The 24,658-nt window shown below is 36.6% G+C and overlaps 2 protein-coding genes across 7 annotated transcripts in view; both read right to left on the reverse strand.

The window, feature by feature from the left end:
* The window catches only part of PKD2L2 (polycystin 2 like 2, transient receptor potential cation channel), a 42,515-nt gene extending 38,281 nt beyond the window's left edge, over positions 1–4,234 (reverse strand). For 4 of the 5 annotated variants that reach the window (XM_013052472.2, XM_004744889.3, XM_045075469.1 and 1 more), the window contains exons 1-3: positions 4,138–4,234; positions 3,313–3,414; positions 1,544–1,677 (exon numbers count right to left, since the gene is read on the reverse strand). In XM_013052472.2, the coding sequence (XP_012907926.1) occupies positions 1,544–1,677; positions 3,313–3,414; positions 4,138–4,168 (267 nt within the window). In that variant the 5' untranslated portion in view covers positions 4,169–4,234. Of the gene's footprint in view, positions 1–1,543; positions 1,678–3,312; positions 3,415–3,768; positions 4,111–4,137 lie in introns of those variants that run through there. The other variant, XM_013052471.2, reaches the window with a different exon arrangement.
* A 1,429-nt stretch (positions 4,235–5,663) lies between these two features.
* Positions 5,664–24,545, reverse strand: MYOT (myotilin). Of its 2 annotated transcripts, none has more exons than XM_004744905.3 (10): positions 24,403–24,545; positions 21,215–21,781; positions 16,785–16,959; positions 15,774–15,878; positions 12,313–12,359; positions 11,343–11,475; positions 9,423–9,630; positions 7,109–7,274; positions 6,562–6,695; positions 5,664–6,376 (listed from the first exon to the last, which is right to left on the reverse strand). In XM_004744905.3, the coding sequence occupies exons 2-10, from the start codon at positions 21,568–21,570 to the stop codon at positions 6,204–6,206; spliced, it is 1,497 nt and encodes a 498-aa protein (XP_004744962.1). In that variant the 5' UTR covers positions 21,571–21,781; positions 24,403–24,545; the 3' UTR covers positions 5,664–6,203. The 2 variants fall into 2 exon arrangements, with proteins under 2 accessions (XP_004744962.1, XP_004744961.1); XM_004744904.3 differs by having other exon boundaries at positions 12,313–12,362.
* Positions 24,546–24,658: the final 113 nt, after the last annotated feature.

The raw sequence follows: 24,658 nt of genomic DNA on the forward strand, positions 1-24,658 counted from the left end.
ACTGCTACTCTTTCCTGGCTCTGCCATTCTAAGAGATCCCAAACCCAGGGTTCACTTTTTCCTTTCCTGCCTTTGTCTTCTTTGCCATTGGCCATGTATACTTCAAGGCAGCACAATAACAAAGCAGGGTGAACTCCACTTCTAGTCTCAGGGAAAATCTCCTTTTTCTTTTATATTTCACCTGGCCAATACCAATGACCTCTAATCATCTGCTCTCATCTCAAACTTCCCCTCTCTCTCAGGAAGTGACTCTGCCTCCTTAAGTTTCAGGTTCCTAGCATGGCATTCATGATCTGACCTCTGTTCAACTCGAGTTTGGCCTTTTCCACCTCATCTTCTATATTCCTAATGCCAAGTACAACTCCAGATGTAGAATTACTTATAGCATATATTGTTTCTCCATCCCAGAATGCCCTCTTGTTACTCATCCTTTAAAATGCAAGTAAATTCACGTCACCTCTGGAAAACCTTCCTTATATGTCCCAATGTCTGTGACTTGGGATACCTGAAACTTCCGCTCTCTTAATTGTTCTCTCCTAATAACGTGAGCATCTTATTAAATTAAATGTAATGGAAACAAACAAACAAACCCTGTTCCAAAGCTGAAGGAATACTCTCACATAATTATAACACTAAGTTATATTTTGCATATGTACTCTTTATTTTTTACTTGATTACATACTGCACATTATTCTAATACATACAAGACTGTATACCAAAATTATATATATATTTCACTTTATGGGCCATTTAAGGATTTTTTTTTTTTAGTAATCTTTACACCCAAAGTAGGACTCAAACCCATAACCTCGAAATCAAGAGTTGCATGCTCTTCCAACTGAGCCAGCAAGACACCCCCATTTAAGGATTTTTAAATAATTTTCACTATACACAATTAGTTTGACATGGATCCTAACTCCACATAAGCAGCAAGTCTACTATTTTCCAAATGCAATGATGATGTTTCAAAAAAAAGTACACTTTTGGGGGTGTGGGCTCAGTGGGTTAAAGCCTCTGTCTTCAGCTCAGGTCATGATCTCAGGTCCGTGGATCAAGCACCACATCATCGGCTTTCTGCTCAGCAGGGAGCCTGCTTTTCCCTCTAAGCCCCTGCCTGCCTCTCTGCCTACTTGTGATCTACGTCAAATAAATAAAAACAACTTGAAAAAAAAAAAAGTACACTTTTGGGGCTCAGTTGATTAACTGGCTGACTTCAGTTCAGGTCACGATCTCAGGGTCCTGAGATCAAGCCCCAAATTGGGCTCCCTGCTCATTGAGAAGTCTGCCTTTCCCTCTTCCTCACGCTTACTCTGTCTCAAATAAATAAAATCTTTTTTAAAAAGTATAATTTTTTTAAAGTTTTAAGAACTCTCTGAAAGCATAGGATCTCAATATATACTTACTGATTCTAAAAGTTTAAAGAAATGATATCCGTTTTCACTCATTCCTTCACCAAATATGTCTCCAGTGCCTATTATGTGTGCCATGCGTTTGTTTATGCAATACTAAAAGCTACTTCATTCTCTGTCGCATGATACCTTACCTTCCAAAAATCAGTTATGCTGCGAATAGACTTAAAGTTGGTTCTTTCATCACCAGGCGCAGAAGTGTCCAAAAATAGAGATGACATAACTTTGTTTAAGTAATACATATGTGGGTTTACCATCCCAAAAGTCACTAAGGAGAAGAATTTTTGTTTAAAAATTTATTTTTAAAAAATCAGTTTATCAGGATTAAAAATTAGTTAAATTTTATTCCCAATTCTGTTTTGAAAATTCAAATTTTTCTTGACTAATTATAAAATTAAAAAAGAAATAGAAATATGCAAAATAAGAAGTTTCTATAATTCCACTGCTAGAATTAGGCTTAACACATATTCTTTAGATTTTTCTATATGCCTACACATTTATAAAGAAAACAAGTTTATTTTTAAAAAGACAAGATCACATTATGCATACTATTCTGCAAGCTTTTTCTCTATTTTGAGAGTAGACAATATAATATAGTGAATAAAGCTTTGGATTTTGAATTCAAACAAATAACAGAGTCCCATCATAGGCATAACATCTCCTACCTCATAGTTTTGTTATGAGAAGTGAGATAATGCATGTGGAACATTTAAATCCATGATTTCGCATGTGGTAAGAATTTTAAAAAACACTAACTGGTATTTTTTCTCTTTCTAGGGTGGGTGGATAGGTTTTAGAGCATGGTCTTTCTTTAATATGACTAAATATGTTTCTTCTTCTTATTTTTTTTAATCTAGAAGACTTAGTTTTTACCAATTATCTATCTTTAACATTATTCTATGGCACATGAGCCTATGCCATGCATTAATATTCCATATTATTTCACTGTATATACCAAAATGCTAAACAAATCCTGTTTATTTTTTTAACAAACCCTCTGTTGAAGATTTAAGTTGCTTTCAATCTTTCCTAATTATAAAAAGGTTTGTTGTCTGTGAATAATGAAACTATGATTTTTGTTTTTTTCCATTCCCTGAATGTTCTGTAATAAGCATTTCAAAACCATTCTAAAATGTCTTAATTTAGAAGATCTAGAGTTGTCTTTTTAATCAAGCTCTGACTCAAACTCACTCCTATGATACCAAATACTTAACTGATATGTAATTGCCAGTATGCAGGCCATATCAACATGAGAGAAGTCTGGCCAATGAGCTTACACCTACTGTTTGTTGGGCATTCTAATGATGAAATGCTCTTTGATAAAGATTTAGTCAATGCTTTTGACTCACAGATAGGAGAAATGCAGACTGAGAGGTTTTCCCAGTCTCCTTAAAAATTTGCATTGATCCATATGTTCTGTGACTCTGCACCAGCATATTTTATTATAAACTGTACAATAGTTCAGGGAAAGAAGCAGACATCAAGACTAACTTCTTTGGCCTTATTTGTAGTATGACCTATGAAACTGAACTAATGCATCCATGCGGCTCTAACAGAAATCACATCAGAATTGCCAACTCAGGGGCATAATTATATTTTTAAGATTGAACTGAAAACTCAAGTCATAATTCTATCAACGTTGACTATGAAAGCTTTTCATTACACCTGTGACCTAAAGCTTTGCCCTTTAAGAGATTGAAAGTGTCAAAAAAAAAAAAGAAAAAAAAAAGAAAAAAAAAGATTGAAACAGTGTCATTCTAAATCAATTTAAGTAAGTCTAAAATGTGTTACTTTTTTTAGAAGTCTTAGTCTGAGAGGCTACGCTTTATGAAGTACATGTTTTATTTTTCACCTCCACATAAACTTCTTAGTTCAGTGTCTTCACCTACATCTGTATACTTACATATACATAGGTTTATTAAAAAAATAAAGTAGAGTGCCAATTCCTGAAGTGTGGTTCTAATTTCTACTTCCTTACTGTAATGCAGGTTAGGTTTCGGAGTCCCTGTGAGACACAAAACAAATGGTTTCCTTACATTATTATGCAAATTTATAATGTATATAAATAACGATGATGGGAAAACACAGTCACTTGTAGCTGATACACTGTATGAAGGAAAGCTCCAACGGTTACTGGTTATTTTTTTATTCTCACTTTTGCGGAGGAGGAGGAATTACTCGCACTTCCCTTGAGGGGTGAGCAGGCAGTCATTCTATGACTGAGCACTAATGAATTTTATGTACTACAAGGACGTTCTCTCACAAGTCCTGTCTGAAAGTGAAATACACACACACACACACACACAAAGGAAAAAGAAAAAGAAAAAATCCCTCATCTGTCCCTAACCGTATTCTCTACCTTCTATATTGCTTCTTGGGAAGGCTGGCTTCTGCTGGAGGGGGAAAAGGACTCGACCTGGGGTCCTTCTACGGAGGAAATGTTCCCTAGATCAAAGACGGACTTCGCCGAATGGCCTAGTGACGGTATCTGCGCATCGAGTAACAAACCCCGGCTCGAGCCTCGGGCAAGGGGCGGGTGCCATATCGCCTCAGGGCTTCAGTTTTCCCATCTGTGAAACGGGACCCCTGTCCACCCATTCTCAAGGGGAGACTGGGAGGGCTAAACGTGCTGTCTTTCATGAAGAGATACGGGGCTACATAGTTCCTTCCACCGTACTTGTCACTGCCGAATCGGCCCTGCCTACAACTCCCTAGGATTACCCCTCACCGCCTCGGTGCCACCGCGACGCCTCAGCCATGGCCGACCTGGACAACGACGCCCGTTCGACCTCCTCGGGCGGCCGCGCTTGCGCGTAACTTTGCGACCCGCGCCACCTAGATCCTGCGCCTGCGCAAACCCTCACGGTCCTGCACCAGCGCAATCCGTGCTACAAGTGGCCAGCGCGCATGCGGACCGCGGACGCTCTGGCAAGCCGGCGGCTGAGGCGGGGCTGGAAACTGCGGCGTCTTTTTTTCTGGCGGAGGGCCGGCATCTCCGGCGACCCTGGTTTGGGGCCTGGGGTTGGTCGTAAAATTCGTAGTAATTAATTCTAACGGGCTACTGTGTCTTGAACACCTTTTACATATATTGGCTTGTTTAGTCTTCACATCCCCCCTTCCTGAAAGGTAGGTGTTTTATCCTCATTTTAGGTCTGGAGACGCCGAGGCGCTGAGAGGGTCAGTGATTTACCGAAGTGCACAGGTGGTCGGGGCAGGTCGGCTGGACGCCAGAGCCCGAGTTCCTAACCAAGCGCCCACTCTGCCGCTGCTGCTTGCAGACATGGGTTCTCGTTAACTGAGAGCTGCTGCTAGAAATAGCTTCCACCCCTCTTGCCACCCAATGTGGCTAAAGAAAACGATAAAGTAGAATGAAAAAAAAAAAAAAAATCCAGCTCTGAAGTGATTATGTGGAAGAGTAGGCCAAACAGGAGACCTGGGGAGCCCAGACTCTCATCTGGCCCGGAAGCTTTGCAAAGACCTTTGGCTGTAAATTAAGGCGTCCAGAACCCTGCCAGGATATGAGACAGGAGAGAGTCTCATGTTGGAAAAAAGGAAAATGAAACGGAATTTAGAAAGGCCCCGGGGCAGCCAGCAAAGAAAACCATCAAGCTGTTGGGGAAGGAAAAAATAAAGCCGCTTTTGTTGTTTCCCTGAAAGAGATGTCGAGTGATGTTGATAAATGCTATTTTATGTGTAGATAAAAAACAAACCGAGGCCACAGAGCAGAGACGGTCAAAGACTACCAATGATAAAAGGAACAGGAGAGGCCTAGCAAAAGGCCATGGCCAGTGGACCGGAGGCCTGAGAAGAAAGGACTAGTGTCCTAGCTTAAGGAATAGTGCAATAAAAGGATTTTCCCTTTCCTGTACTTAGACTCTCAGATGCTCACAAAATTATGTTTTCTAATGTAATAGGGTATATGAACTTGAAATGTAGGAGGACACCCACCTCCACACCCCAGGCATTCAAATTTACATGAAATGTAGGAATTAAGCAGATGACTCTACAAACTATTCCTTTTCCATTGAGCTCAATAGACTCAAGGGTCTTGAAGACTTAGGGGCTTTTTTGGTTAAAACAAAATCACAATTTCAGGAGAGATTCTGTCAGGATTTAGTTATTGTGGTTGCTTGCTTTTGAAGTGCAAACCGTGGAAAGTCTAGCTTAATTTCCGAAAGAATTGACTGAGCTGTAAGTGAGCTTCATTGAGACAGTTCTAGAACATAATATTGTTGATTTTTTTGGAGCTTGTTATTCTTAGATTTTGTTAAGTGTTGTATAGCATATTGAAACCAGAATTTATATTGTAAAGATCTACACTTTTGTGAAGACAGTCTGTTTTAAATATTTGAAATTTTATTCTCTTTTGACATTGAACTGTGGAACACTCAGATAATCTATACCATGTTAGTATTCCTATAAGAGAAAATGGGTGAAACAGTATTTAGAAAGCAGTACCAGTAAACCTTATTACAAGCATTAGATGTGCTTAAAGAGTCAATATGAATTCATAACCTGTAATTGTTAAATGTGTATGACTTAAATGTTAAAATAATGCATTTTAAGATAGTCTTCTACGATTACAAACCCATATACCCAGATTTTCCATGGGCTTCGCAAACCAGAGAAGAAGATAGAATGTGCAAGAGTCAAAGGATAAATATTATAAATATATATTAGTTATGTTACCTAATTAAAGCCATAATCTGTTAATACAGCTATGGATTTGTTTTAAAAATTTAATTGAATATATTACTAATAATGTAGCTATGTTTTCCAGTGTTGGTAACCTCATTAAAGTTCTTCACTTTCATAAAGTCCAGATTGAGCTGCTAGACGCTGAAATTCTCCTTCAGGGTTAAAAGCTTGTTTCACATCCAGACCTTTACCATTAAGTGCTAAATATTTGCTGAAAGTTGGTCGAACACGTAACTGCTTAGGAGCTGGAAGAGTTTGGTTTTGACGGACTGAAATAAGATAAAAAAGAGGTTAATTCAGAAAATCTGTTCTAAACAAATGGGTTGCCCTAGATATTCAGTATCAGATAGGAAAAGAAAAAAAAGTCACAACTGATTATTCTTTTGTTATGCTGGGATTTGTGTTTTTTATTAAATCTGTCTGATTAAGTCCCTGGGTTGATAGCATGACATACCTGTAACATCTAATCTTGTGTTACATGTGGTCACTCCAGCTTCATTAACTGCAGACACAGTATACCACCCAGCATCTTTCTTGTTTACATCTTTTATCAGTAAAGTAACTCTTCCAGAGTTATCATGATATAAACTGAAAAGAAACAGTAATAAAACAATGAAGTATAGGTATTAATTTTCCTGTGAAACTTTTTTTTTGATGCCTCTGATCCAGAGGGACAGACTGTAAGAAAATGAACCATTTGGAAATGGTACCTAGTCAGTGCCAAATAGCTATTGGCTTTATTGAGTTTAATTCCCCCTTTTAATTTTGTTTGTGTCATTATTTCCTTGAGCCGTCTTTCTTTATGGTTAGTAAAAAGGTAAATCCTAGCTTTATGCCCTAAAGTTTTGATTAGTGGATTAATGAGGTTTATTGTATTTCCTCTCCATGTTTTAAAAACTAGACAAAGTGAGATTCCAAAAGCATGCCATTTATAATACATTTCAGGTACAACTGGAATCACCCAAATAAACTACAGTTACGTCTAAAAATACTTATCCTACCTTATTCGATCAGTGTTGAATTGTACCATTTCATTATTTCTTTTCCAGAAAAGCTTTGGTGGAGGTACAGCTGAGATTTGGCATTCTAGCTTCACTGAGTCTCCCTCAAAAACTTTTTTGCTCTGTGGTTTGTAGATAAACATTGGTGCTCTTCTATGTTCTTTTGCTACGTATTAATAAAAAAGAATTCAAATATTGAGAATATTATAAAAAGAAAATAAGTTAAACCAAGGTATTATGAAATTTGTGTGTTAATACAAAAGTTTAAAAAAACCGTAACTCAAGAAGATTGGAAGCTTTATAATAGTTTTAGCATAACTTTTGAAATTTTTTTCAAATTTCAAATGTTAAAACAATGTGTAGTAGTACGATTTTGTATTATACCAAATAGAGTTCTAAAACATTAATGTAATGTTGCATTGAATTTATAATCATGTTTCATTCAAAGAATTTAAGTTATGTTTTCATTTATGTCTCTTCAGTAAGGAGGTATCATGGGTGGTGGCAAGACTAGACAACTTAGGTTCAAATTGTCTCTTTGCCCCACCAGCCATGCCAAATTGGGAAAAATTTGTTTGGTTTCTCTGAGGCTCAGTTTTATCTATTGTAGAACAGATAAATAGAAAACCCACTTTAAAGATTATTTATTTATTATTTATTTGTCAGAGAAAGAGAGAGCATGTACACAAGCAGGCAGAGTGGCAGGCAGAGGTGGAGAGAGAAACAGGTTCCCCGCCGAGCGAGGAACCCGATGTGAGACTCAATCCCAGGACTCTGGGATCATGACCTGAGCCAAAGGCAGTGGTTTAACCAATGAGCCACCCAGGCATCTAGAAAACCCATTTTAAAAGGAATGCAGGTAATAGTGACTGCTCTGCCTCCCACTACTACTCAAAATACCGTGAGGATCAGCTGAGATAATGAAGAAATATTTTATAAACTGTAAAATATTATACAAATATCTGTAGTTGGTATGTCATTTCTCTAATTACCTGAAGGAAAAGAGGAAATTATATACTACTGTAACCCTATCTTTTCTGAGGAGAAATGAAATTGGACAGATGTCTGCCAAGGCCTCTTTTAGCTCTAATGTTACAGTATTTCTGGAGCTATTGGCACAAAAAGATTTGCCTAGACCTTAACCACCTGAATTGGATCTTTTTTTGATTCCCAAATCACTACTTTTCCCCTTAGAGTGAGACCCATTATTATATCATAGAAAAATCTTAAAGGTTTTTCATTAATCTGAGTAGAATGCAAATTTAAGGAAATTGTCCATCCTTTAACTTACCAAGATTTTATATAATCAACAGTGAATTGTAGCGAAGTGTCTCTTTTGCATTATGCCATGACTTAAACCATTACAAATGTAATATATATTTAAAGCCCTTAAATTGTAATATTTTAAAACAGTACCTAAGTTTTGTAAGAAACTGCCTTACTGAAAACAAATTTGAGACATGAGTTTAGTTAGCCATATCTGTTTTTCTAAAGCAAGTAGGTGTGTTTTCATTATAGAGACTAGTTTCTAGTAAAAAGAAGTATAAACTAAGGTTAAAAGTTAATATTTATTCCTCAGTTTTAAATTATGTGTGACCATGAAAGTTCTGTAAAGATAAGAATCAGATTATTTTGGATTATAGATCAGAGATACGGCCAGACTAATGTTTTCTACTTTAAGATCCTTCAGTTATATTTAGAAATGCTTATATAGTTTACCCTTGAACAACGTGGGGTGTTGAAGCACCCCACCCCACCACATGCAGTCAGAAATCCATACGTAACTTTTGACTTTCCAGAAACTTAACTACTAATAACATACTCTTGACTGGAAGCTTTATTGAAAATATAAATAGTCAATTAACACATATTTTATATGTTACTATGTATTATATATTGTATTCTTAAAGTGAAGTACACCAGAGAAAAAAAATATTATTTAAAACATCGTAAGTGAAAATAACATACTGTGTTGTAAACAGTCTGCATGTAAGTGGACATGTGGTGTTCAAGCCCATGTTGTTCAAGGGTCACCTGTACTGTCTTATTTTGTCCCAAATCGCACCATATCTTTATTTCCTTTCCTGAAAAGCTTTAGTTCTAGGTCTGTCCTTGAAGTTTCACTGAGTTTCTCTCAAAAATGCTCCTTCCCCCCTTCCCACCACTCTGTGACTTTTAGATAAAAATTGGCATTCTGTTGGGTTGTGTAGACATTAACCTTAAATAAGTCATCTGGGCTTTTCTTTTTCAACACTTGTTTTTAAAAATACTGCTGGATATTAAGGAACTCTTGAAGATCTCTTTGAAGGCTTACCCAGGACATCCAACTGCACAGTAAAGGTGGCTTCTCCTGCTCTATTCTTGGCAACACACACATAAGCACCTGCATCTGAAGTTCTGACCACTTCAAAGATGAGTGAATGAAAACCCTTTTCAGACACTATCATTTTGTGAAAATCATCTGATTGAACTGGTCTTCCATTCAGATACCATGACACATCAGGAGCTGGCAGTCCGCTTACCTGGAAAAGGAAAACACAAGAAGGAGATGACAGAATTTTAAATTATATCATCACTGGAACCTATTTGTCCATTTATAAATTTAAATTTTGTGGTTCAAAATGCGAAGAAGATCTTAAAAAGGTATTTGGTTTCAACAATTTCTTAACAAAAACAGTGGAAATTAAAACTCTTGAGTTGAATTTAATATTTTCAGACTACCTCAAACCATATCTAACCCTTCCATATGTAACCTCAGGCTCCTTAAGATCTCCCAGTTACTATATTTAGAACATTAATTTATGTTATATAGGTCTCCACAAGAAATATGAAGTCCTCTGGCTTTTTTCGATTATGGTGACTGCAGATGAAGTCCCAGAGGGACATACATGTCATGATTGCTGATCTAATGAATTACTTTACCAAAACAGAGTGCCCTTGAGCTGTAATTCTGCTGTTTAAATGCTAGTTTGTTAAGTGTTTTACTATAACCCATAACAGTTAAATTCATATACTTTCATTCATAAGGAAACCAGAAGACGTAAGAAAAGGATTCCATGAGGATAATGAAAATGTAGGTCTTTCTAAAGATCTCTTCTAGCTTGAAGAACTCTTCTAGGCCAAGTGAGCAGCTTGGCTTGAATTTTTTAATGGAGAAGAATTAAAGAGGAATTTTGCTTTAGAAATCCTATCATTTTGGTAGCTTCACTTGTGTCTTTAGTATGGAGTGGGCACTATTGTGAGTACCTTATGCCTGTTTACTCAGTTAATCCTCATAACAACTTTATGAGGTAGGTACATTTGTTACTCCATATTACAGATGAGACAAAAAGCACCAAGGTTGACTGTCTTAAGTAAGGTTACACAGCTGAATAGTGGCAGAGCCAAGATTCAAACCCAGGTAAGCTTAGCTCCAGAATTTTTGTTCTCACCTACTATACGTGTTACTTGTTAAGGTGTACAGTAAGTTATTTATTTATTTAGTTAGTTAGTTAGTTAGTTAGAGGGTGGGAAGGGGTAGAAGGGAAGAGAGACTCTTAAACGGCTCCATGCCCAGCACAGAGCACAACATGGGGCTTGGTCTCACAACCCTGAGGTCATAACCTGAGCCGAAATCAAAAGTTGGACACTTAACCTATGGAGCCACCCAGGTGCCCTAGGTGTGTAGCAAGTTATGAAGAGGAAGAAGACTTTTTATTTATTTATTTATTATTAAATTTAAGATTTTATTTATTTATTTGACAGACAGATTACAAGTAGACAGGCAAAGAGAGGAAGGGAGACAGGCTCCCTGCTGAGCAGAGAGCCCGATGCAGGGCTCCATCCCAGGACCCTGGGATCAGAGCTTTAAAGCAGAGGCTTTAACCTACTGAGCCACTGAGGCACCCCAGGAAGAGGACTTTGAAAATATTTATTAACATATAATGTATTATTTACCCCAGGGGTACAGGTCTGTAAATCATCAAGTCTTAGACTTTTCACAGCACTCACCATAGCACATACCTCCCCAATGTCCATAACCCAGCCACCCTATCCCTACTCCCCTACCCCCAAGCAACCCTTAGTTTATTTCATGAGATTCTCTTATTGGTTGTCTCCCTCCCAATCCCATCTTGTTTCATTTTTTCCCTCCCTAGCCCCCACGACCTCCTGCCCTGCCTCTCAAATTTGGAAGAGGACATTTTTCAAAACACAGTATCTTGTTAATTTTCCTCCAGTATTTTTGAACTCTTACTTTGAAATCCATTCTGTAGAATCTTCCTTCTTCAATTGACATGTTCTCTGGCACTTGAATGAAACGAGGTGGGTAAAATTTCTCCTGGATTGCATCCTGATCATTCACATCTCCCCTTGAAGACGATCTGCTTCTACAAAAATATTTTAATAATCACTCTGTAGAAAAATTGTCACTGTTCTCCCTTTTACACAAATACAGTTAAGCCATTGTATTGGAACTGCCAGAGTCTATACTGTTTTATGCGGTAGTGTAATAACAATAGAGAGACCTTAGGACATGGCATATTTAATGATTATTAGAAATGGTAGCAATTTAAAAACATTTGGTACAAATTATACATCTTTTTGTTTTTTGTACAAAGCTGTAAATTGACAGAAAAACTGATTAAAATGCAGAGTACCCCATGGATGGTTCTTACCATGTGCAATGATTTAGTAATTGGAATTGGGTTTCAATCATCATGAAGAACTTTCTTAACATAGACATGTGGTCCTGGCTTATTTGACCAAAACATATTAAAAAAACCCTTTGAGATAGTTCTGAGAATTAATGGATAAAAATTTTGACCATCCTCTCAGACATTAGAAAATTCACGTTTTTAAAAAAATTTTATAATAGGTGTAGGGGGCAAGGCTTTGTAAATATTACATTAAAAAAAGATTTTATTTATTTATTTCATAGAGATTACGAGGAGGCATAGAGAGAGAGGAGGAAGCAGGTTCCCCGCTGAGCAGAGAGCTCGACCCGTGGCTCGATCCCAGGACCCTGAGACCATGATCGGAGCTGAAGGCAGAGGCATCAACCCACTGAGCCACCCAGTCGCCCCAAATATTACATTTTTTTTTTAAAGCAGAGGCTTAACCCACTGGGCCACCCAGGCGCACCCCCAAATATTACATTTTTAAGCTGGAAATATTTTTGGTAGCAAAATGTTTCTTTAAGATTGAGATTTTTTTTTTTTTTTTACCTTACTTGTGATGTAGGAACTTGCAGTCGTGCATGTTCTGAGTTGTGCTGCTTGAAATTAAAACAAAGGGAGAATGTTAACGTGGTTGTTAGCTTGAAATGAAGCAGAATTAACTAGTCTTGGTTGAGCATTTCTTTCCTATTTTTGTGCAGTCGTTAATTCTATATATAGTTGAACCTTGAACAGCAGTAGTTTGAACTATACAGGTTCACTTATATGTGAGTTTTTTTGAAAGATACAGTACAGTACTTAATTTTTTTGAATTATTATTATTATTTTTTAAGATTTTATTCATTTGACAGAGACAGACACAGTGAGAGAGGGAACACAAGCAGGGGAATGGAAGAGGGAGAAGCCGGCTTCTTGCTGAGCAGGGAACCCAATGCAGAGCTTGATCCCAGGACCTTGGGATCATGACCTGAGCTGAAGCCTGATGCTTAACTGACAGAGCCACCCAGGTGCTCCTACAGTACAGTACTTTAAATGTATTTTCTCAGCATCTTTTCCCTCTAGATTATTTTAAGAATATAGTATGTGATACATATAGTATACAAAATATGTGTTAATCTATTTACTAGTAAGGCTTCTGGTCAGCAGTGGGCTAATAGTTGTTGGGGAGTCAGAAGTTATATGTGGATTTGCACTATATGAGGGTGGCTCAGCACCCCTAACTCCTGCATTGTTCAAGGGTTAACTGTTAAGCGACTAGAATATAGTGCACTGAGCTTCTAATACTTTAGCAAGAAATCCCCAGAATTAATAGGACTGTTCAACAGGTGTAATATATGAAAATTAGCTAGCCTTAGAATTCCTGGTGGTTCATTTTTCATGTGACTGTTTTACAACAAAGGGTGATGTGTCACCCTGGTGTATTTGAAATGGGAACACATAGTACAGATTGTCCTTTAGTAAAACAGGAATAGACATGAAGTCACTTGTGTTGGCAGTTGATACAGGGTATTATGCCCACTGCTCAAAAGTGCACCAACAGCAATGAACACATATTAGACTGGAAAATACTTCTCTTTTTAGCTCATGGCACAAAATCATAATAGACATCATGAAAGGTGTGTAGAGCTCTGAGAAGGTTTGAAAAACAAAATTAATTACTTCCTGCTTAATAAAGGTATATTTAAGCAGATATCTTTTGGGATTTATATTTAAGCACTGGAAAATTATTTCCATTTGAGAATAAAACCAGAAAGTGACGGAAACCATAATTAAATGACCAAATACTTGGTGCTTATTTTGTGCGTTTTACTGTGTTTGGCATAGTGGTGGAGACTAGTGAAAAATATATCCATATCCAAATATCTGGAAAACATCTATATAGCAATGCAGCAAATATGAGTACAAATAATTTATTTTGGGATGAATATGTTTAATGTATTTGGTCATTTTAAAATTCTTATAACTTTAGGGGCACCTGGGTGGCTCCATGGGTTAAGCCTCTGCCTTTGGCTCAGGTCATGATGTCAGGGTCCTGGGATCGAGCCCTGCATCGGGCTCTCTGCTCAGCCAGGGGGCTGCTTCCCTGTCTCTCTCTGCCTACTTGTGATTTCTCTCTCTCTCTCTCTCAAATAAATGAATCTTAAAAAAAAAGTTTAAAATTCTTATAACTCTAACAATTATTGGCTAGTCTTAAGGTTCTCTAAGCAACGTGTCAAATTTCATTTATCAAATCAACTTTTTGGTAAAAAATAAAAATAATCTGATTAAACCCAAAATATCCAAATTTTTAAAGTTTTCCTATAGTGATAGTTTGAGTATGTATATATTCATATTCAGAGGTATAATATTTCAGTTTTATGTAACCTGATGACATTTTGGATTATTAGAGTATTTGAAGCATACCAAAAAACCCTAAGATTTATCCTTTCTGATTTCATAATGGTATGTTTTGCTGTTGTCTTTTTTCTTGGTACCATCACTTTTATTTTATTTATCTATCTATCTATCTATCTATTATTTATTTATTTATTTGACAAATAGAGATCACAAGTAGGCAGAGAGGCCGGCAGAGAGAGAAAGAGAGAGAGAGAGAGAGAGGAAGAAGCAGGCTCTCCGCCGAGCAGAGAGCCCGATGTGGGGCTCGATCCCAGGACCCTGAGATCATGGCCTGAGCTGAAGACAGAGGCTTTAACCCTCTGAGTCTCCTAGGTGCCCTATCACTTTTATTTTAATGTTTTTAAAGAATGAGAAAAATGATAGATTCTTGCCTTCAGAATCATACACTGAATTTATAATATACACCATCAATATAACATTGCTTTGAGTTACTTCTACTAATAGAGGCAGTTTCCCATCTTCTTGCTGTAATCTGTACCAGTTCAGAGCCCAACACACAGTAGGTGCTCCATGTAAAATAATTAATTGAATGAATGTATGAACTGTTGAGCACCCAGAGATTCAAGTTCTAATTTTCTAATTAGTTGCACTGTTAGACCCTGCTCCATCCTCTTTAGTAGTTGCATTTAATAGAAATAAAATCCTGTTTTTAGCTTCCTGTGCTTAGAAGCTTGGAGTTCTTGGGTGCCCAGTTTTATCACATTGGCTTCTGGTTTCTTTTGGAATTTTTGACAAGAAATGAGTCTGTTTCTCTAACTCTATATTTCTCTTCAGGGTTAAGTTTACTTTTTAGAATGAAATTGATCAGAAAAAAACCTGGGGGTGCCTGGGTGGCTCAGTGGGTTAAGCCTCTGCCTTTGGCTCAGGTCATCTCAGGGCCTTGGGATAGAGCCCTACATCGGGCTCTCTGCTCAGTGGGGAGCCTGCTTCCCCCACTCTCTCTGCCGGCCTCTCTACCTACTTGTGATCTCTGTCAAATAAATAAATAAAATATTAAAAAAAAATAAGCCTGTGGGATATTCACTTTATGCCCTTCCTAAAGTTTATCCATTCTTGGAAAAGATCCTTTTGTTAATGTTTGAGCCATTACTCAAGGCTTTTTTATTGTTCCTTGTTTTGTTTTTAATAAGAAGCGTTTTTGAATACAAAAATGGAATTGGATGTTTCATTAGTTCCACAATTATATTTTAAGAGATTGAAATGATAAACAGCTTATGAGAAAAGGTTATAATTACTTTGGCTTAGAGTTTTAACTTCTGTCCTGTTAAAGGTTTACAACTCATAAATTCTCTATCCCTGCTGACATTGGAAAAGGAGCTCTAAATGTAAGTGTAACAGACCCCTAAATATCCAGATGAAAAGTGACACTGTTAGCTTTCTGGTGTTTTCTTTTTGTGACATTTCATATGCTGATACTAGAGCACCAGAAAGCGGGATAAAATTCTAAGTTTCTGTGTATTTTAGCTCATTGTGGTCTCTACTTTTTATACCTAATGGAGCATGGAAGTGATTGACTTTTGCTTCAAACTGTATTTATAAGCATTTGGAAAAACACATTTATAAATTACATGAAAGAAAAATATTTGAGTTAGGTAAAGATTAGTATAGTTTACCTGCGGTGAATCTTGTGCCTCACTGTCATTTTGAGCTTGAAACACAGCAGCTGCGTTCTGTGGTCCTAGCAATCTGCGAGCCATCTTCTCCTCATATGTGAGCCGCTTTAAAGAAATCATTCATTAAGGAGATAGTAATGAGATTTAATAAAAGCTGTTTGTATTCCTTTACCTTAAAACCACCAAGAATTATACCAAAGAAGTATGGTTCTGTCTATTGAATTACAGAGATATACTATGTTTTAAAACTTTGTTTTCATTCAAAGCATTTCTGTTCCATTCTAGTGCCCCTTCCCTCACCTGTGTTCCTCTTGCTTCTGGGAAAGGCAGGCATAATCCCCTTAAGTAAGGGGAAATCCTTCGCCTTCCATTTTGTGCTGCATGGTCTCTCATTGGCTCCATCTTTGAATACAGTACTGCATATTCTCACATGGAGAAATAACTTTTATTAAATCAACACTGAACATCAGATTTCTGGTTGAAAGCAGTGCAGCTGGTATGTTAAATATTTTTGGATTTAAGGTATATAGTGCTTTTTAAGAGATAAGTGACTAGTACAGCGGGTACAGAAGAGTTATCTCATAGATCTCATAGCTATGTGTCTATCAGTAGTATAAACCAAAGTATGTGAAAAAGTTGACTGTTGGTTTTTTGGTCATTAGATATATTTTCTGAGGAGTAATGCTTAAAACAAAATTTTCATTAAATTATTAAGATTTCTTTTTCTTTTTTTGCTTCATTTTTTTACATTGTTTTACATTCTTCTTTTGTGTCTTTCTTTTACTACTGAAAATTATGAGGTGTTTTCATGCTTTCATTTGGTATTGGATCCAAATCCAAAATATCACAGTGTTTTCATTTGGTATTGGATCTGAATAGTCCCTCTTTTTAGATAACCTTATCCCTTGCGGATCATAAGGGTATAGGTCTGTGAGACAGAAAGAGCTTTCTTACTAGGATTAGATTTTATAGTCTGATGGGCTTTTTGTGCAAAATAGATATTTTGCTTACTTGATTTCCGTTGTGAAGAAGGCTGTCCTTGCATTTTAGTTTTCTCTCCAAATCTTGAATCAGAGCTTCTTTTGATCCTTGTATTTCATGGTCAGGAGTCCTTGGGGTGGGCTTAGCATTTGCACTTTGGGATGGTTTAGCATTTACAGGTTGGCCAAATGAGGGTTGTTGATAACTTTAAAAAGAAAAAAAGACTTCTTAAAAGTTTTTATTTATTTAAGTAATCTACACCCAACGTGGGGCTTCAACTCAGGACCCTGAAACCAAGACTCACATGATCTTCTGACTGAGCCAGCCAGCTACCCCAGAAAAAAGATATTTAGCCCACTGAGCCACCCAGGCACCACCCCCCCCGGAAAAAAGATTTTTAAAAAAGATCTTCAGAGAAAGATGTGGTACTAAAGTGTAATTTACCTCATTCTGTCAGTCACCTTTAGATAAGCTGAATCTACCACTTAGTACTATTACTGTTATTAAAGACAATTTTCTAGTAACAGTCAAGAGGAATTTAATAAGAATGGTTACCAGCCTCTTTTTTTTTTTTTTTTAAGTCTTGGCTGGAGAAACAAATTAGGTTAGTCATAAGGAGGATGTCATTCCTTAAAGATCTTTCCTAAAGAAGTGAGAGAGAACAAGTCTAGTTACTGGCAGCTTGAGAGTTCTTCCAGTCTAATAATTGAATTTGTTAAGTTTGTTTTATGGGTGGATACCATTGTCAGCTCCCTGTGATCTCATTTTGACAGTTTGAAATTGGTGGTGATGGGAGTATGTATACTGGGGAAGTTGTTTACTATCACAAATCCTAACTCCTTTCTCCAGAGCTGGTTGTTAAACATTTACCAATATAACCACTGGTATTTAGTGAATATTCTGTCGCTTTGAATGGAGTCTGCAGCTGACATAATCTGGCTTTCCTTTAAATTTCCAGTTCCTTTTAATTTCCTGTTGTACATAATTCAAGTGTGGTACTATATAACAAATAGTTTTTACAGTAACAATGGTTTCTTTAACGCTGCTGAAGTGGTTTTTAGAGAAATAAAGGAATGATAAGAGGAGGAAGGAGAAAGAAATGTAACCTGAGCACAAAGGGGGTTTGGGAAAAGAAGCAAATTTGAATAGCAGTTGAAGAGTTTGGTTTAAATCCGTATTTCAAGTTCTAATCCTAAATTATCTTGAAAAATGGTCTTACCCCTCCCTGCCTTCCCCTGTTGATTGTGACAGAGTGCAGTATTTAGGGATTCCTGTATTATCACATTTGTTAGGTAGCTCGTATTTTGACAGTTGTTTGTTCAGATTTCACCTAGTTTATTCATTTAGGGCCCTGCGGGTGTGTGCTTGTATCTGTTTAATGCAGGATAACTGGTCACTGCTCTCTGTGAATATTTTAGCATTATGAAAATAAACGTTCTCCAGTTATTGAGATGAGGCAGCCTGGATCTCTTTTCTGACCTGTTTCTGTTCAGATATTCTCAAAGGTCATTAAAAGAATTTATAAGCTCCGTGGAAATGTATCTCTTCAGAGAGGCTCCGGAGTTTCAATTCTGGCTTTGGGGACTTGATTAGTAATCTCTAGATTGTAAACATTCTGAATTTAAAAAGACGGCTTATTAGTCACCATTGTAATATTTATTTTCATTAACATGGACTTGTCTGTGTTAATGCTTAACTAAAGTCTGATTTGTTCTTAGTTAAGTAAACACCCAGACTAAGTGTTTAAATAAATAGTGAGTTGTATGTGTGTTTTTTGTTTTTGTTCTTGACTTTAAGATTGAATTTTCATGTCAAAGTAGTAAAATTCTTTGGTCTTATAGATCTCCTATTATTCTAACTATATGAATAGCCTATTTTTAAAAAATATTTTATTTACTTTAGAGGGTGAGAGTGAGTGAGGGGAGGGCCAGAGGGAAGAGGCAGAGGAAGAGAATCTCAAGCAGACTCTGCACTGAGTGTGGAGCCTGATGTGAGGCTCAATCTTACGACCCTGAGATCATGACCTAAGCAAAAACCAAGAGCTGGGTGTTTAACCAACTAAACCACTCAGGTACCACATAGCTTTTTTTCTTTTTTGTTAGTCTGCCAACTTTATAAAAGTCACATGTTGTTAAAGTGAATTAGAATTAAATAATTTTGTTTTTAGACTGTCATAGTATAATACAATATATCTGAGAATTCCTGAAGGGTTATCAAAACCAAGCCAGAGAATCACTGATCATGTATGTGACCTAGTCAATTCATTCACAGAATTCCCTTCTCAGTTTATAGATGGCCTAAGTGTTAAGACTAGATATGTGCTCAGATTTATAAACTAATAGTATTCTTGCACTCTGCTTTATAGGTCTTTTTTCCCCCCTATCATTAATCATCCAAATCCTTAATTTTGTTATAAATCATAAAACTGACTCACTGAGCAGGTAAAGAACACATGCTGAATGTCACACAGCAGGCTTTTTGAATGGAATAATTAGAATTAGAGTTCTCAGTTTCCAGCCTTTAGTTTGATCGACTGAATAAAATGTTTGCTTAAGGGTTTCCTACTGGTGAAAAGCTAAATAAAGGTTTCAAAGCAATGTAGGTCAGAATCCAAGGGATTATTTTTGAAGGCAGGGCAAACTAAAGCCCACCATAACAATGAGGGAGTTGTGCACAAATGTTCAAAGGGCCAGAGCTTTCCACCCTGTGCAGCTGGACACCGAATGAGTATCAAGTGGCTGGGGGAAGATTAAAAGAGTTATCTATGGTTGCTGCAAATGGAACAGCTAAAGCTGGATCTTTGATCTCTGGTTTGGGGACCTCCTATGTTTATTTCTTATACTTTCCATTTTTGCCTTTTTCTCTTAGTTCTGTCACAGAGCCAGGAACATGGTTGAGGTTCTTTATTATTTATTTGCAGTTTTATTTTCTGGGCACATATTTGGAATAGGGTTGAAAGACCAAGAAAAATAGTATAGTCAGAAAAGTTTATTTTATTTTACTTATTTTTTTTTCTTGTCCTGGGACCCCCAGAAAAGGTTACTTTAGATTTAAAGATACTCATATAGGAAATCTGAAAATAATGGAAAACCAGATGGAAAATGATTGTCTGGCTAAAATGTAACAAGAAAAATCTATAATGTATGATAACGGATAATGGGTATAATTGGAATTTTGGAGGGAATTATTTCTAAGAGGGCTCTTAATTCTTAAAGGTCTCTTTAAAAAATATTAGTTCAAACTTATGAATGCCATTTTGTAGGTAAAAAATAATAGTTGACTATCAGCCATTTTAAATGGTTCAGCCTAGTATATATAGGATTCTAACAAAAGTTTTTGGCTTTCTTCATTTTGATTTTTTTAAATGTTGGAAAGTATTCTTTGCAGGTTGAATTGCTGTAGTTAGTTCAACTAAGTTTCTGGAGTTGTTACCAACAATAGGAATCTCTAGAAAAATTAGCCTCCAGAGAAGACTGAGAGAAATTATCGAGAATCTCAGCAAATCTGTTGATAAGCCTGCAACAAAACATATTCCATCAGACAGTTTTTCAGATGCCTCTGATTTAATTCTCTGGTGTCTTAGCCAGCCAACGGATAGGAAAACTGATAGCTCTAGGTTTGCATAAGCACAGAGCATTTAGTTCGTGTTTTAAAAAAAGCACAACCACTGTGTCCTTATTCATATCAGATTCTCCTCAGATAGTTTTAGGACTTTGGAAGTAGTACATGTTTGCATAAGGCTCCAGGTAGTCTTCTCTTTATTTAGACAGAACAATCAGCTCGACCAATTTGGACAAAGCATGGTTTTAATTACTAACGGGAACCCTAAGGTCATTTATCTATTCAAGTCTTTCTTCTGATCATAGTAAGGAAAATTCATATACTTCAGCATCTGAATCACAGGTTTTATTTAAAAAACTGGGTTTTTTGTTTTGTTTTGTTTTGTTTTTTTAGCTAAATGGATAGTCAGGATCAGAGGGGAAAATGGATAGGAAGAAAAGACTAAGACCAAGAAGACATTTAATAGCCTCTGCTTATGTGAGAGGAAATCCTATCTGAGGAAGAGCAGACAGGTGCTCTTCATCTCCGCTGAGCCCAGAACTAAAGCAATTAAATTTATAGCATGAGGACCTAACTGGGAGAATAGTTCACTGTTCTTGGGTATGTTAGAAATCCTTTTTTGAAGATGAAAAATAATAGGTAAGTAATTGTATGTGGTAATAGATGATTTGGGTCTATCTTAGTGTGGACATTAGAGAATGGGTCAGATGATTTTTACTGCCAGCACCCTGGTTCAAGGTGTTTTAGGAGAATGATGAAAGAGACCCTGAGGTCACATTGCCTGTTTAGATAGTAAATAGTGAACTGGGACATTACCCCCCCTCCACCCCCCACCAACTCCTCAGAAAGAGCTCAGTGTATATGCAGTATATAGTCACACATATAAAAAATTTACTTACTTGGAGTCCACATTGGAAGGGATTTTACTGCTACTATAGTCTGGCTGTGATGGTAATATGGAGCTGAGGAAGCTGGCTGGGGACTGGTTATAGGTGGCTGTAACCCTTTGGCCTGGGTTGGGGCCAGCATGCTGCTGGGGAGAAGCAGGGAAAGCAGAGGAGGACATGGTGATGTGAGAGCTCACTGTTGAGGAGGCAGAAAATCTTTGCTCTGTGCATTGGCGGGGCTGGATGATAATGGAAGACTGTTTGGTCTGGCTAGAATAGCTGGATGTTTCCGGTCCGGGAGGCTGCAGTCTGGAGCCACATGGATTTTGGGATTGAAGGAAGTGTTTTGGACGTTCATAGTTAAACATGCTTAGCTGGTATATGGAAGCTGGAGGCAATTTATTACTATAATGATTTTGTCCTGGAAGGGTGGGGTCCTGAATTTGGGGTGGCAAGCCTGGAATCACAGAAGGTCCCAAGGAATCAGAAGCAACCTTGGCCTGCCCCTCCTTGTTGAGATCTTGGGAGTACTGTGCTCTTGTCTTTGATGGAGTGGCCTTCTCTTGAAGAGTATTGTTCCTTCAAAAGGAGAAAATGATTCAGTTACAATATCTGCATAAAAAACAATATTGTTTGTTTAACATTTTTAGGAGCATCTATGCTTTTTTTTTTTTTTTTTTTTTTTTTTTTTTGGTCTTATATGCTTTCAGGGTCACTCAAGGTGGAACTTTTCTAGCTTCTAGACTTCTTCCTTTATCTCTGTCTTTGTACAACTGACTTTTCTCCTGAGAACAAGAAAAAAGGGTTTATTAATGTCTGTTTGCCTCTGGGTAATTCTGAAAGCATAGCCAGGGGCTTCAAGATAAAGGAGCAGGAAATTTGAGTTTGCCAAGTGGTGGAAAAGAAAATTCTGTGATGTTGCTCAGTGTGAAAATTTAATGGTTTTAAGATTAGCTTTTGCCCAGAGGGTACAGTTTCATTAAACAGAAATATTTAATGATTTAAATTATTAGTACTTAAATATCTAACATGTCAGCTCCCATTCTATCTGAATTCTTCCCATTGCTCATGAAAACCAATGCATAGCCAATATACACCGTTAATTAATGTCCTGGTGATCTCTGATGAATGATGTCTTGGTAAATCAAGGGGTACACCATGCTTTTTAATAAAGAACATAAACATCTGCATTTACTCCTTCAACCTTTCAGAATTCCATAAAGTAGGGAGGGAACATGCATAAATCATTGTTGTCAACTTTGAGTGTATTTTTTTTTTTTTTACCTTTCAATGCACTGTCTCTTTTTTCCCCCTTGATTCCAAATTGACCATAGTACCAAACTAGACGATAATTAAGGAGTATATGTGTCTTTCTGTGTGTATACATGTTACTGACTGTACTCCAGAGCGATATGTAAATTTTTTTGTTATTTTTAGATGATACTATCTAGTTAATGGTGTTGATATTCTCTTACCGTTTTACTTTTTATTATTTTTCTTATTTCATACACATTTTAGACTAATCTTAATGCTGTTTTAGCCTCTATCTTACTTTTTCTTTTGAAATGGCAGACAAGGATGTACAGAAGGAAGTAAGGCAGTATGAAGCTAGTTATGCCTTACCCAGAAAGGATGAATGCCATTTCTCTTGCTCAAATATGTATTGGTTCTTTTGACTTCCTATAACAGATCCCCATTTTCCATAGATGAATCTTTTGCTCCTAAAATCATCCTTGAAGCATTATATTTGCCTCTGATTTCTACCATTAGTATGGTAAACCTAAGCAGAACTATATATAGACATCACATACACAGACTAGCCCTATGAATTGTGGCGTTGGTTCTGTCTTTATTCAAAATATCAGGTAATTTAGTTCAAACTGTATTTAATTTTATATACTATAACCCAACTCTGAGATAATGATAAATCAAACCATTAATTGATAAAGTTACCCCAATGTCATCATCAAAATGAAATCTTAAGGTGGTTTAATTTCCTATCTTGAAGAATGTATCGTTTTTAATGGAAAAAGACCAAATAACTTTATCCTAAGTCTGTGCATGTAGTTTAAAGTTAAAACTAGCACTTTTAGGAAAGAACAAATGCTACTGAATAGCCAAGAGAAAGATTCTGTTGAAAAAGAACACTTAAAAAGCCATGTATTCCTTAATTTCAAGTTTATAAATACACGCATTATCAACTAGAGTGCATTTTAGTAATTAACTATATTAGGGCTTTAAGTTGTTGAAAGAAAACAACCAGAAGGAGGCTTTAATTAGATTATCTCAAAAAAGGACTCTTTCAAGGCAAGTAGTTTTGTAGTTATGGGCTTATTCATTCCATTGCAGAATTGAATCCAAATTTTGTTCTTCAATTCCTTTTTAGGAAGGCAAATTATTCAGATTCATTTCATAAAGCAAGGAATAAACTGTTTAACAAATAAACAGTAGATATTTTCCAAGATGTTCCCTGTTTTTCTTTATCTATGTTTTCAAAATATCAACTATTTTATACATTTTGCCATCAAAATGTATAACATAGTTAACAATTACTATTATTTTTCAAAGCTCAATTGAAAATATGTTCTTTCAGAAGTTTCATTGTTCTCATGTCTCAACAAAATTTTACACAGTTGTTCAAATAGAGAACTCTGAAAAGTTTTTCATGTTTGTAGCTACTGTACAACAATTTAATTCTATAATGGATTCTTCTATATGACAGTGTCATTTTCTTCCAAATAGTGTTAAATAATTTACAGAGATTTTAGTATATGTGCTGCTGAAGCAAGCACAATTTACAGAGATTTTATAAATAAAATACTATGCAGTTTCCTATTTAAAAAAATCTTAACTTTTTTTCTTTCAGTCTCTAATATAGCACAGACTTGTATAAAAACTCGTTGAGGATATTTTGAAGCTCTAGGACATCACCACAGTTACAATCAGACCAAGTGTGCCTTTTCAAGGAAAAATGATGATTTAAAAATATTGACATACAACCATCTTTCCTTGTACCCTTTTTATAATGCCTTCCAGTTTTCAGTGGAACAAGAAAGTTACTTTCTTGTCATATCTTGACATAATAACATGATGTAACTTTCAGTTTTTATGTGAAGATCATCTTTGCACACGTTCCTCTGATTTGGACAAAAAACAAAAACAAAACCCCAAACTGTAGCAGAAATAAAGATGGGACTTACCCGTCGTTCCAGAGGGTGCCAGCTGGGTTTAACCCACTATTGAAGGGAAGGAAGAGGCATCCCTTTCTCTCACAGACTAATCTAGTGGCTCTGTGCTTAGTATTATAGCACCACTGACTTTTATCAGCTGCCAAACTGACATCTGATGTGCTTGCCTGTCCATCTACCTATGCTGGCATGTCAAAGTAAGAGTCCACAATCTAAACAATATCTCAGATGTCTTAGTGATATTTAAGGAGTGGGATTACTTGAGCTT

Source organism: Mustela putorius, unplaced genomic scaffold (genome assembly GCF_011764305.1).
Source record: "Mustela putorius furo isolate JIRA1106 unplaced genomic scaffold, ASM1176430v1.1 tig00000145_pilon_pilon_pilon, whole genome shotgun sequence".
Classification (NCBI taxonomy): domain Eukaryota; kingdom Metazoa; phylum Chordata; class Mammalia; order Carnivora; family Mustelidae; genus Mustela; species Mustela putorius.